Source organism: Erpetoichthys calabaricus, chromosome 5, assembly GCF_900747795.2.
Source record: "Erpetoichthys calabaricus chromosome 5, fErpCal1.3, whole genome shotgun sequence".
NCBI classification, from domain to species: Eukaryota; Metazoa; Chordata; class Cladistia; order Polypteriformes; family Polypteridae; genus Erpetoichthys; species Erpetoichthys calabaricus.
In genome coordinates, this window is record NC_041398.2 from 170,484,892 (window position 1) to 170,498,147 (window position 13,256).

The 13,256-nt window shown below is 34.6% G+C and overlaps 1 protein-coding gene across 2 annotated transcripts in view; it reads left to right on the plus strand.

Annotated features, from left to right (window-relative positions):
* The window catches only part of fip1l1a (FIP1 like 1a (S. cerevisiae)), a 118,771-nt gene that overhangs the window by 26,499 nt on the left and 79,016 nt on the right, over window positions 1-13,256 (plus strand). For both annotated transcript variants that reach the window (XM_028802225.2, XM_028802226.2), the window contains exons 7-11: window positions 528-658; window positions 3,248-3,357; window positions 3,642-3,695; window positions 5,890-5,986; window positions 7,441-7,597. In XM_028802225.2, coding sequence (XP_028658058.1) covers window positions 528-658; window positions 3,248-3,357; window positions 3,642-3,695; window positions 5,890-5,986; window positions 7,441-7,597 — 549 coding nt within the window. The remainder of the gene's footprint in view (window positions 1-527; window positions 659-3,247; window positions 3,358-3,641; window positions 3,696-5,889; window positions 5,987-7,440; window positions 7,598-13,256) is intronic.

A 13,256-nucleotide genomic window follows, 5' to 3' on the forward strand; every position in this document is an offset into this window, starting at 1 on the left:
CATAGGAAGTGTTTATAAGAGTGTGGGAAAGGTTAACAAGAGAGTGAGAAAGGTTTATAAGAGTGTGGGAAGGGTTTATAAAGCCTTAAAATATGTATAAATAATAAAATAAATATAGGTCGCTACTTTGCGGATTTTCACCTATCGCGGGGGGGCTCTGGAATGTAACCCCCGCGATAGGTGAGGGATCACTGTAGTATTGTAATGCAGCATAGATACTGTGAAGTAAATAATGTGTTAATTTTCAATATCCATTCATAATTGTTTTTTTTTCCTGTAACATAAATAAATAAACTAAACTCATAGTATTTTTTGTATTTGTCGTAAATGAGACAAAACATGTTACTACACATTTCGTTTTATAATTTTATGCAATTAAAAATCAGTTTTAAAATGTATTTTAGATATTACCCTACAAGATGCATTTTGTATGGTTCAAGCATATTACAGACAAGCTATCTTTTTTGACACAGATTTGCAGTTAATTTAAAAAAAGTATTCACATATGTATTTTCTTTTATTTACAGGTGCAGACTTGTCTGATTACTTCAACTATGGATTTAATGAAGACACATGGAAAGCCTACTGTGAAAAGCAAAAACGACTAAGATTGGGTCTTGAAGTTGTATCTACTTCCTCAGGAACCAGCAAAATTATGGTATGGAACTATATTAGTCTCCTCCGCCCCACTTGCCTTTGTTTTCTGCTCTTTATGATGAAGTAACACTTGGTTTGTTAGCCAAGTACAGGCCAGTCTGAGATTATAGCAGTCTAAACTTATAGCAATCTCACTGCTGGCAGTCTTGTCCTCTGTTATGTCCACAGGTTTCTATATACAGGTATGGCAGTTGCAACTGCACTTAGAGTAGAAATTATTTCTCCTGTTTTGTTTCTTCCTTACTGTCGTTACCTGACAGATTCTTAGATGTCCTGCACTGAAATTATGTGAAATAGTGCAGAAATCAGCATCTGTCTGATTTTTTTTTTTCTTTCGGTTTGGGCATGCATTGTGCATGCTTGATAGATACTGTATCTGTACAAAATCATTTGAATGATCAAACAGAAAATACCTTGCAAAATAATATTCTTATTTAAATGTCACAAACAGCCACAGCATCCATGTTAAATGTGTATAAACACTAAATATGGTCATAAATTGTAATTGAACGCATAAAGGCTGATCAGTAACATTTCAGTTTCACCAATTAAAGACTTTCCCATGTAAAACCCAACAAGATTTATTTTTCAACATTATCCAAATACACTTGCTATAAAGAGCACAAAGCTTTTTTTATGCTACTCAAAATTGAATAAATTAGAAAGGCAAAAACTTTGTATGCATAAAAAATTGGGTTTATAAATCCATTGCTTATACCAAGTTCCTCTTCTAGTCCCATTACAAGTTTTAAATAAACTTCAGACTATTTGCCTTTGCACACACATTTAGCTACCCGTTGTCCCCTCCCACCACTAAACATGTGTGGCTTTTAAAACACCCTTTTTGTTCGTTCTGGACCTAGTCACCATATAAATTTGGTCATGTTCCTGAGTGACATCTTTACTTTCAGAATATGAGAGAAAGCTTAGGTAATGTGAACTTCAGGTACTGTATTCCTGACACTTGGAGGACTTTGAGTGTCTAGGGGGGGGGGGCTATTCTCCCCAAAATGGATGGATTATGTTACTAAAATAAGTTTCAAATAAAGGATAATTTTTCTCAGTTTTGAATGCCACGACTAATCTAAATATGTTAATCAAAAAGTTAGGTGCATGGTGAGGCAGTGGCATTGCTGCTCCGTTGGAGTAAGGTGTTTTGGGGTCATGTCCTGTGAACTCCCTGTATGGAATTTTCACATGGATTTGCTCTGGTCTCCTCTCAAAGTCCCAAGACAAGTTAGCTGAATTCCTCCACTGGCATATATTTGTGTGCATGTTCGTTCTGTCCAGAGATTGCTCCTACTTGCACCCGTTGTTTGCTGGGATAGACTCCAGCTGTCCCCTGTCCTGACTAAGCATGTTTAGAGGATGAATAGATCAATGCACACTATAATCTTTTTTTTGTACACTACTAAATATCTTTATTTATTTAAAGCTTTACTTTGTGGTCTCATATTTTTTCTGCTGGTAATACCGCAAAGATTACTCAAGTTCACTGTATACAATGTCTTTATGAACTGCATCTCCCTTTGTTCTGGTGATTTCTACCATGTCCTCTGTAGCAGGTTTACTAACTGGCCAAGATGTTGTGCAGGGTCAGTGTACGTAGACTATGATTCATGGTAGTAAAAACAGAGTTTTGTCTATCTCGGTCTAATAATATGGAATGGAATGACTGAGTAGCAGCAGCTGAGTATATCATAAAAGTAAAGGGTGTAGTTCTCTTCTTCAACTATCAGTGCTACAAACTTTTTGTCATTGAAGCAGTCATTGTTATGAAATTTGCTGCCAAATTTTATGATAAGTTGCTCCTGTTAATATAGAAGAGTCATTCCTTAGTTACCCTGCTTTGTTCCATGAATGATGTTTTTCTTTGTCTTCATGCAGTTTTCTAGGTGTTGAGTACAATGCTAGCATAGTTAACTAATAAAATATACAAGGTGCCATTTCTGTTGCTAAACTTGTTGTTACATACCAAAAGTCTGTTTCTAAGCTACTTGTCTCTCATGGTGAGAATGATAAAAATCCTAGTCAGTAACGCATATTATTTATGTAGTCTTACTAATACTCCCTATTTTGTTCTTCATAGCTTGTATTATTGTTAGTGCATAAAAAGCAGCATAACAAAATTAAAATTTAAATAGAAATAACGGCTTATCTTGGCATTGATTAAAATTGTCATCAATGTTTTATGTGGATAATGAGCACTTTCATCTATTACGAGACATTTGCTTATTACTGAGTTTTTCTAACAATTTGTAAATGCAGTGATTTTTTTTGTGCAATATGATGATTAGATAGATAGATACTTTATTAATCCCCAAGGGATTATAATTACTAGTAATCCTAAATGGTGCTGACAGTGAAAGAATTTACATATGATAAAGGTTTTAAAATTTTTGTTCCTAAGAAAACTATAGAACTGTAGTTTACAGCTTCCTTTACTGATTAAAGTAGGCTGTTAGTTCTTTTGTACTGTATCAGAAAAGATGTTTTCAAAAATCTTTGCTTATTTAGAAGAAAAAAAAGTGTTATTTTTGTCTGTCTTAGTTCTTATCCTACTGTTGATTGATTCTGTACATTCTTGTAGGTACAACAGGGCAGAACTGGAAATTCTGAAAAGGAAGTTGTTGTGTCGACAGCAAAGGGTGACTTTACTTCTCCTAGCAATGTCTTTAAATCAACTAATCCAACATCCAGGTTAGTGTATTTCTGTAATCAAATATCTAGTGAAAAGTATGTTCTCTTTTACTGTACAGTGGTAATATGTAAATTTTCATTTTTGTTTTTTTACTAGACAGAAAAGAAAAATCTAAATAGTACTTGTATATGACCTAAACATTTTATATTTAAATTGTTTTTATTAGTTTTCTTAATTTAATACCTTTTTAGCCATATGCACATTTTGTTGATTTTTCTATATTCTCTCCATATAATATCTCATCCCTTTCTCTCTCTTTTTGTCAATTTTTTAAACATAATAGGATATCACCCACTCATTGGACAGGAGCTCAATCTCAAGATTTGTCATTTTATTCGTAAGTTATTCATTAGATCATACTAGCCAGTAGTCCACGGTTTTTATTCTGTGAGTCTTTTATGGAATGACCCAAGTTTATTCTTAATAAAGTTTTGTTTAGTTAATGCTTGGTATGTGTAGTATTATTATTATATGTGTAATTATCATGTGTGTAAAAGATTAAAGAAGAAATAGTGTCTTTTTAAGTGATACTAAAGTAAGAAAATTAATAAACTAAAACTATTTTCATCTCTGACTGCCACTTCTCCATTGTTATGGCCCTGGAGACTGCTGTGACTGCAGCTAAGGTGCTTTATTCAGCCACAAAGCATGCTGTCCCACTGTTGTGACTTCAGTTATTTTTCCTCATTTCAGTCCTCTTTGTTACTTGTTGACCCTTCCAACTCCCACAGGCTACTCTGTTTCTGCATAGACAATTGCACGGGACCATCTTCCATGATCGTCATTGGTTGTGGGGAGCCTGGTGAACTCAGCCCTTGGCTTCTTTCATTAGTTTTAATTTGTATAAGCTGAAGTCTGCTGGCTTTCATACTGGCTGGTTCCAAAAACAATGGCTGAGTCAGCCACTTAAGCTTATTGACATGCCACTTCACAACCAAGATACTACAGTATCTGCCCGCAAGCAGTGCTTGAAGTGGAACCAAAATACTATCAAGTACTCTTGGTAGTCGGCATCTTGTCCTCCTCCCAATCCATTATTACTTTTACACAGTGGGGGTAGTAGGCTCCCATTTTCAGGGTTTCCTTAAAACTAAGAGAACTGGTGTAGACCCACTTCAAGTACTCCAAGTCTGCAAGTATACCTGCGCTCTTTCCATTCAAACTTTACACTTGACACAATGATCAAGCTGCCTTCAGTTTCTGCAAGTGTTTGGAGCCATTCAGCAGTGTTAATTATGTCGTCAATGTGTCCAGCCAGTCAGCGAGGGACGATACCATCGTTCATTGGCTCAGCCCTAGTGCACAGTAGCATCCGCAGAATACCTGTGATCAGCTATGAAACAGGAACAAGAAATGGCAGTCTCCACCTTAAGAGCTGTATTTTTAATAAAAGTTTACTGCACACAGAAAATAAACAAAAAACACATAGTAATGCACATCTGACCATGGTAAATGTTGATGATAAACTGTCAGCAACAGATTGTCAAACCCTATGTTCCCTCTACACTTTTGAACTGATGTGCAGCTGTTATATTACTGCTAACCTTCCCTTCCACACAGAAGTTAAGTGTTGTCCAGCTGTTTTTGTGCATTTCTCCCTTTGTTAATGGTCCCAAAATATCCACCATACACCATCACTGCTGTATCATTTGTTGGTGCTGTGTGGCTCCCAATACTTTACAGGGACCCCCGTCACTCGTGTAATGGTGCTTCACACTGCTTAATATTAAAAAGGGGTTTGAAGAAATGGGTTTTAAGCAGTAAGTACCCCCCTTATGTGTTGTTAACTTCTGTTTATCAGTAAAAATTATAAGGATTATTAGTCAGAGTCCCATGCATAAGTGAGGTTGAGTGTAGAATTTTTTACTGGTGACATCATGTCTTCTCTCAAAGTTTCAGATTTTGGAGTATTTTGGATTTTGAATTAGATGTACTCAACATGAATAATTAAGTCACCATTAATGTCTTTTAGGCATTTTGTTCACAAATATATATATTTTTTAAATACAGTTTTAGCGTTTTTTTTGTTTGTTTTTCTTACTTTACCATTGTTATAATAATAGCATTACAACAAATACAATGGATTTAAGTGTACTATGGCTTTAGAGAATGAGTCAGTTAGATTTTAATTGTTAAATGCCATTTCTGTCATCCCAGGCTTTTTAATGGAAGGTATTTTTAAGAAAAAAAGTTCAGTTTAAATTCAATTTTGCAAAGAAAAATTAAGAGTCAAAATTTCTTTGTTCAAAACAAATAAGATATTCAAAATTAACCCGAAAGTCTCCAGACCAAAAAAGAATATACTATAAGATTGGGCTGCTGCTCAGACCACTTATGCTGTCACATCCATTCTCATGATTCTTAAAGTTAAAAGCTACATATTTGGTAATCAGTACATGCCGAAATGTGTATAGAGTAAAATACTAGGATGGTGAAAGTCTTTCATAATTTCTTTATTGCTGTTTTTATGTTATTTCATCTTGAGAATTTTTTTTCCCTTTAAAAAAAAAATAAACTGTTCTCTTTTACAGAAAGGTTTCTGCAGCAATTGACGTGATTGGTGGGCAGACGGATGCCATCAGCCGTGTGGTGGGACGCCGCCGTCATAATGATAGCAATAATATTCAGGTTATTTTATTTTTGTTTTTTTTTTGTTTTTTTGATTTTTGTGTTGGCAGTATGCAGGGAGCAGGCATTATGTTTTACTGGTTAAGGCTTTGGACTTAAAACCCTGCGGTTGTGGGTTCAAATCCTACTACTGATACTGTGTTGACAGTAAGCAGGTCACTTTATTTGCTTGTGCTCCAATTAGAAAAACAAAAGAAATATAACTAATTGCATCTCAAATGTTGTATGTCACTTTGAATAAATGCATCACTCAAGTAATAATAATTAAAGCTGAGGTTGAGTGATTGTTTTCTTTGCCATAAAGTATGCTACAAAAGTTTTATTTCTTTTTAATTAATCTTCCCTCCTTTTTTATGGGCAAACTATTTCCTAGCTAGCATTTCAGGACTGTGTATATAGCTTTCAGTATTTGTATTTACTGAATTTTAATGTTTTTAATATGTGTCTTTTGTGTAAGACAGTGTTGCAACAGTATACACAACATGTGATTATTTATATATTGTAAGTCAAGGTTTACTTTATTTATTTAGTTCCTGATCAATCAATTAATAATTTCACTCTATCTTCTGAAGAGTCAGTCTGTCCCAGTCTTCTAATGACATTATGCACACCCACAGGAGTAGATTTTTGTTTTCTTTTTCGTAGAGTACATTGAGTTACTGGACCCCATTGCTGGAGTGTTTTACATACTGTGTTTTATTTTGGTTACTTGTTGCATCTTCAATGGAGTAGTACACAGGCTTTCATCTAAGCTAAGTTAACCGATACCCAAATAATCTCTTCTAGGCTGGTGTATTTTAATATATATAGTTTAATATATATATCTATGTACAGTATGTATGTATAATTTTGTATTTGTGTGCATCATGCAATATCAATGCAGTTGTATTTATATTTTAATGAGTTTTAAATTCTTTATTAACCATTGTTACACTAAATAAATACTGAAAAATCTTCTACATCATACAATTTCAATTGATTATTTTTTTTTTTCATTCTACTGACATATACCTGGCTTCTCTTGACCAAGGCATGTAAATCAATCTTTATTTGTAAATTCCTCATTCTATTGTGGAGGATCAGTCCTGTAACCCTGTATCAAAATGGCCAGTTCGGCCAGTCTTCTGGTTCTTTTCCTATTCAACAGAATGTTTAAAACTAGCATATTCCTTTATGTACAGAATGTCGTTTAGTCTGGCTTATTGTGTGAGTTCTGACAACTGATAGAAAACGGCAGTTTAGAAGCTTGTAACTCCAGAGATAAGATTTATAAGGCACTGATATGTACTTGAAAATGCTGTTATTGTGATCATCTTAACATTATATACATTTTGTTAATTAGATAATATTTACTAAGCTATCTGTGTTCATACAAATGATTAAAATTTAATATTCACTGACCAAATAATCTCATGTTATGGTGTTTGTTTTTTTTTTTTTTTTTTTCCTTTCAGGTCATTTCTGAACATTCTGCCTCAGATGCAGAGCCATCGTCTACAAAGCTGCCTCCATTCTTTCCTCCTGGTCCACTACCTCCCAATATCCCTCCACCTCCATTCTTACCCCCGCCACCCAATGTCAGCAGTGCACCACCTCTGATTCCTCCTCCAAGTAAGATATCTTTACTCTGTGAAAGATAATTCATATATTGGGTAAAGGTTAACTTTTTTTTTTGTGTTATCTGCAACATGTAAGTATAATATTATTGTGGTTTATACTTGTGCCTCTTCTGCTTCAGCTTGGTCTTAATGAATTTTTTATATTTTTATTTGCTTTGATTTTCTTAGGATATCTTTACCTTCTGTACATACCCACACATGCTGATTATTTCTAAATTGATTCACAGAGTATAGATCTGTGTGTCACTAATCCTTTTAGCTTTGCGATTATTGCACATAATGCTACCTACATGGACTTGGGATCCCCACAACTCTGTAATAAGAAGAGCTGTTTCAGAAAACAGTGGGATTTCTTGCTAGTTAGTTTTTCTAAATTTTGAATAAATAGCCTCGTATTGTCTCACACCAGGCAGTTTGTAAGATTAGGATAAATTCAAATTGTTCATATACACTTTTTGTAGTTTGTGTATAGGCAGGTTAAATGACTTTTTTAGGGTTTGCAGTAACTCAGAGACTAAAGTAATTTGACCTTTATGGTTTACAGTATAGTAGTCTTATTGAGTCAGATGTATAATTACATCTGGAGACAACCAGGGGTGAATTTTGCTAAAAAGTGCTGTCAGCAATTAGACGACTCAGTGACTCACATTTCTAAACCAATCCAATGCCTCATGAAGGGCATCTCTCAAAGTAGGAACGATAATTTTTAGCAGCAATTAGCAATAGTGCTGGTCTGACAGAGAGCAAGCTTCTGATTACAATTAACTGTCTTTGTTTAGAAAGTCTCCTAAAAAGAACCCTATTAAACATATAAATGAATGTTGTGTGTGGATAACACATTGCATGTGTTAAAAACCTGTTGCAAAGAAGAAACCTTTCTGTAATATCAGATTACAAATTGGCATTTAAAAACATCAGTAGACTAGCGGTAAAAGCGAAAGAAGCGTTGTTGCAGGTACTGTGTATACATTGTTTTGTTCAGTTATAGTTTAGGAGTTGATGTAAGATTGAAGGAACCAATATCTATGTTCATGAAATATGAATTGCAAAATATATAAAGTAAATGATGTGTCACACCCTGTCGGAAGGAGTTGAAAAGGACAGCTGTTTACAGGGTTGAAAATAAAAAGCCAGAGGAGATGCAGATTTCAGTATTTGAATCAACAAATGTGCCTAACACCACCAGTAGAAGCATGGTCAAGGCTGCACAGCATCCATCTTCTGACTGCATGTCTAAACTAATAATCAAAGGAAGCTAACATTACTGTCTAACTGGAAATGCAAACATGCGATGCTAGAATATAACCAGATATGTAGTACATCTATAGACCACAATGGTTATCTAAATATTTGCTACTGTTATGCAATATAGTGATGCAGTAGTCAAAATGAGAGATCTCAGACACACTTCTCAAACACGTGGGGCCATGTAGCTGTAGTGGTCTATATCAGTATTCCTGTATGTCCGTCTCTCTTCTGGAGCAGCACTCATTACAATGTACAACTGAATCTTTAAGCTATAGTTTAGTTTACCTTGTGCTACTGAATCCTGAACAGATAACAGCAATTTTAGGTTTTTATTTTCTTTTAATGTCATGTACATTGTTTTGTTTCTTTTGCTCTCTCCCAGATACAATTCATTTAGTGTGGTGTTTTTTTAAAATTAGTATTTGAGTGCTTGAATAATTTGCCCATTCTTTCTGTGTTACTAGCTTACACTACTGTAAAACTACAGCTCTGGGATGACTTTGACGCATACCTCCCTACAAAGCGTGTTGCGATTGCTTAAAATGTATCTACCCTGTCATTAATGTATTAATGACATACCTTACAACTTCCTGAATGGCCTTTTTATATAGATCTGTGTTACTATACCACTCTAAATAATCTAATAGTAAATGTTTGTATTGGTTTTTTGCCACTGTTTTTAGGTACCTACAAAATGTGGTGGTGCTCTTATCTCGTTGATGATTCAGTGTTGGTGATGAGGTTGTAATCGGGTCACTGAACTTCTAACACATTTCCAGTATTGCAGTATTAATGGTGACCAGATTGTTTCTATATGTTGAAAGCTTACTATTTATATTGTTTTTTTTTCAAAAATACTATTTTATTAATTTGTATACATCCTATTCAGTTCCATTCGTGAGAGAGATTAGCAGATGAATGCTGTATGTTGTGAGACGTGAGGAGTTTAACCTTTCTGAAATCATTTTTGTTGCCTATCCTTAACCACTTTTTGTTGTGGCCTTTTTGTAAGCTTACGTATTAACTTGTAGGATTTGCACAAGCCCAAATATCTAGTACTTGTATTTATTGCATTTGTTTGAATATTTACTTGAGGTACATTTACAATTTGTATTCCTAATGTCTGTTACATTTTTATAATTTTTTTTGTGTTTGTGAAATTATGTAGAGTCTCTAATTTTTGCATTTCTACAGATACAGATAAGGCCATAATTAAAGAAGATAATTTCAGTTAATTTTCAGCTAGTTGCTTGTTTTTCACTTATGATTGAAGCTAACTAATTTTGGTGCTCTGTTTTACTAGCACCGAGACATAGCACAGTATGTAGTTTATCATCTTTTTTAATAAGATGTTTAAGCATGAGGTCAGCATGCTGTACATACATACCCATGTTTCAGTCTCTTACATTAAATTTGTTTTCTGATTAAAGTTAGTCTTTTTATTAGATTTGAAACTTTCTGTTAAATATATAAAACAGCATTATGCACGTTGCAGATTTTCCTATTATTGGACATTAAGTGCAAATTCTAACTTACATGAAAACAAAATTGGGTTGTGAATGTCCCACTGATCAGAACTCATTCTTAAACCAAGACACACCTGTATATTATAAACTGACATCTGTGTACATTGTAGTATTTATGTACTTACAGAAAGAGTTTTCATATGTAGTTTGCACTTTTCTTACGTGTTTTGCCTTTTTCTTTAAGTTCTTGCATCATGTGTTCAAAGGTATTGCAGGCTTTGTTACTTGCACAGTTTTATTATATGTACTTTATAATGTCTTTAAAACATCCTTCAGTGCTTATAGTAAATCGGAAAATAACCATTACAACCTGCCGTTTAGCTCCTGCTGGCCTGAGTTTTAACTGAGCTGCTGCCAGCTTTCAATCTTCAAAGTACTCTCTCAAGTTGATTCTGAAATCTCAAGTTTTGTTTAGAGAAAATGAACCTGTTGCCTAGTAGGAACTGCACACACTTGCCAGACTTTACATTTGATGAAAATATAAAACATCCTACAATAATCTCTTTGATAAATTGATGTTTCTTTGAAGTTTCCTTTATTATTTCCTTTCTCATTATGGTGATAGTATAATAAATCTGTTGAATTCAAATATAGCCTTTACTTGTATTCCAACCTTAGTCTCTAAGCCTGAATTTATAAAGGCTGTTGTTCTGTTTCAGGCACATGTTCTGTTGGCATAGAAATCTTTAATTCTTTACTTAGCCTGTTGCTATTTACAGTGTCATTGGTCACCTCAGTAAATTAAATTCCATAGAGGATTCTGAAAGACAAATAAAATAAGCAGTGTTCTATGTAATTATGCTACTATAAACTTTAAAGTATTCACAAAATATGAACTTAACGTTGTACAATTTTTCAACATCCCTTCCAGCATAAGTCTTTTCTATCTTGTTTTTTGTCCAAATGGTAAAGCACTGTAAAGCACTTTGTTTTTTTTCATGTTCAATTTATCTGAGCAGGAATGAGCATTGGATACTATAAAATTTTCAAAATGCAGCGGCTTAACGTTTGAAATAGTGTGAGTAGCAAGTGTGTCAAGCACCATTTCATCATACTCTTTAGTGTTGATACACCAGAAATGTAATAAACCCATCATCAGTATAATTGAGATCTGTTAGATTTGGTTGATATAATTAAGTGAAGTGGCATTGTTTACCTTGGTAATAGTGAAAGCACTTAGACACTTATGTGGCCATATTTTCTACTTCTTAATACTATGTAATATTTATGTAATAAATAATACTGTATAATATTAACACTAGAATTACCAGAGTCTATGAAAAAACTTGTAGATCCGGCCCACCTTAAAACCGTTCTCACCTCTTTTGTCTTCTAAATGTGCCGATTAAGATGAGCAGCAAAAAGCCGGCAATTCCATCCCCCACCATCGCAAAACGTTCACTAAGTTTTCCCAGCTAATGCCTTGTTTGATTATCTGGGAGTGACTGAACTGGAGTTTTAGAGTGGAAAGAATAGATCATTATTTGGAACACACACATTTCATGTGTGTTCCGTTTCTACAGTAATCTGTGTAAACACATTGTTAAAACAGAAACCTATTCATATTTTAGTAATGTTACATTACTAAAGGCATAAACTATAGAATGTGTGAAGCCTGACGGCCAAACATCAAATAAACACTTTCACAAAAGGTTCAAGGATGTAACAACACCTTCTGTGGCGTAACGCTGAGATTTGCTGACTCCGAGCACAGCAGCCCTGCTGCACCGTAGAGACCCGAGTTCGATTCCCTGCTGGGAAGTGTTTTTTTTTTTTTTCTTTGTAGTCTCAAACGGACATAAAATTTATAAATTGGTATGCACTGTAAATCATTAAGTTTAAAATGTCGATCGCGGTTATTTCTGTTGATTAATTCATGCTTTTTTACTTAGAGTCAGAACAGGAGCTTATTCAGCTTCTGATCTGACTCCAAGTAACAGCACCAGTATAAATCACACCCAATCTGACGCTGTTCGTTTTCAAATAATATTACATTACTTCGACGATGTTTTCTGATTGATACTGTTCGTGTCATAAGATGATTTCTTCAAAATGTCACATATATTTGTTTTGAGATAATGAATAGAGCTGCAAATTACAGGTGCTTGTTCAGTGTAATAGGAACCATAGCACCGAGAGGTGTGTACACTGCAACAATACACGTCGTAAATGTAGGAAGGGCGCTCCTTGGGTGAGCTATAGCGCGTCTTTATGTGAAAACAGCAGTGTCAGATGGGGCAGTGTCTGATGATTGCATATAGCGCTAAAGTTACTGCTCTTTACTATGCCTTCCTCTGCATGTCCTGGAGTACAAAAGAAACAGCATACAGCAACATGTGGGAACTGGCAAGATTGGGGGGGAAAAAAACACGCGGTCGTATGTATCGTGATACACTGCAGAGCTATAGCACGTCTTTATGTGAAAACAGCAGTGTCAGTTGGGGTAGGGAAGGATCCTGAACGTGACTGAAAGAATGAAAAGTGAATAAAAAAAAAAAACCCAAAGCTAACCTTTACAAATATCATAAATTACACTGGCTGTTACAGACTGAAATCAAATGTATCTTTTTATTCTAAAATAGTAAAAATAAGAGCAGTTCACTTCTCAAAAGGGAGTCGTGCAGGATCGAACTCGTGATCTTTTGATTCCCAGTCAGCAACTGATACTGTTGCGCCACGGGGCCGTCGTAGTAAATGAGTGTCAATGTCGCACACTAAGGCGGCTTTTTTTTCCCTGCAGTTATATTTTTGAATAAAAGCGCACTTGTTCTGTTATATTTGTACCTTTTGTGAAAGTGTTTCTTTGATATTTGGACTTCAAGCTTCATACATTATATAGTTTATGCCTACATTTTGTCATTTACTACTAGAATATGA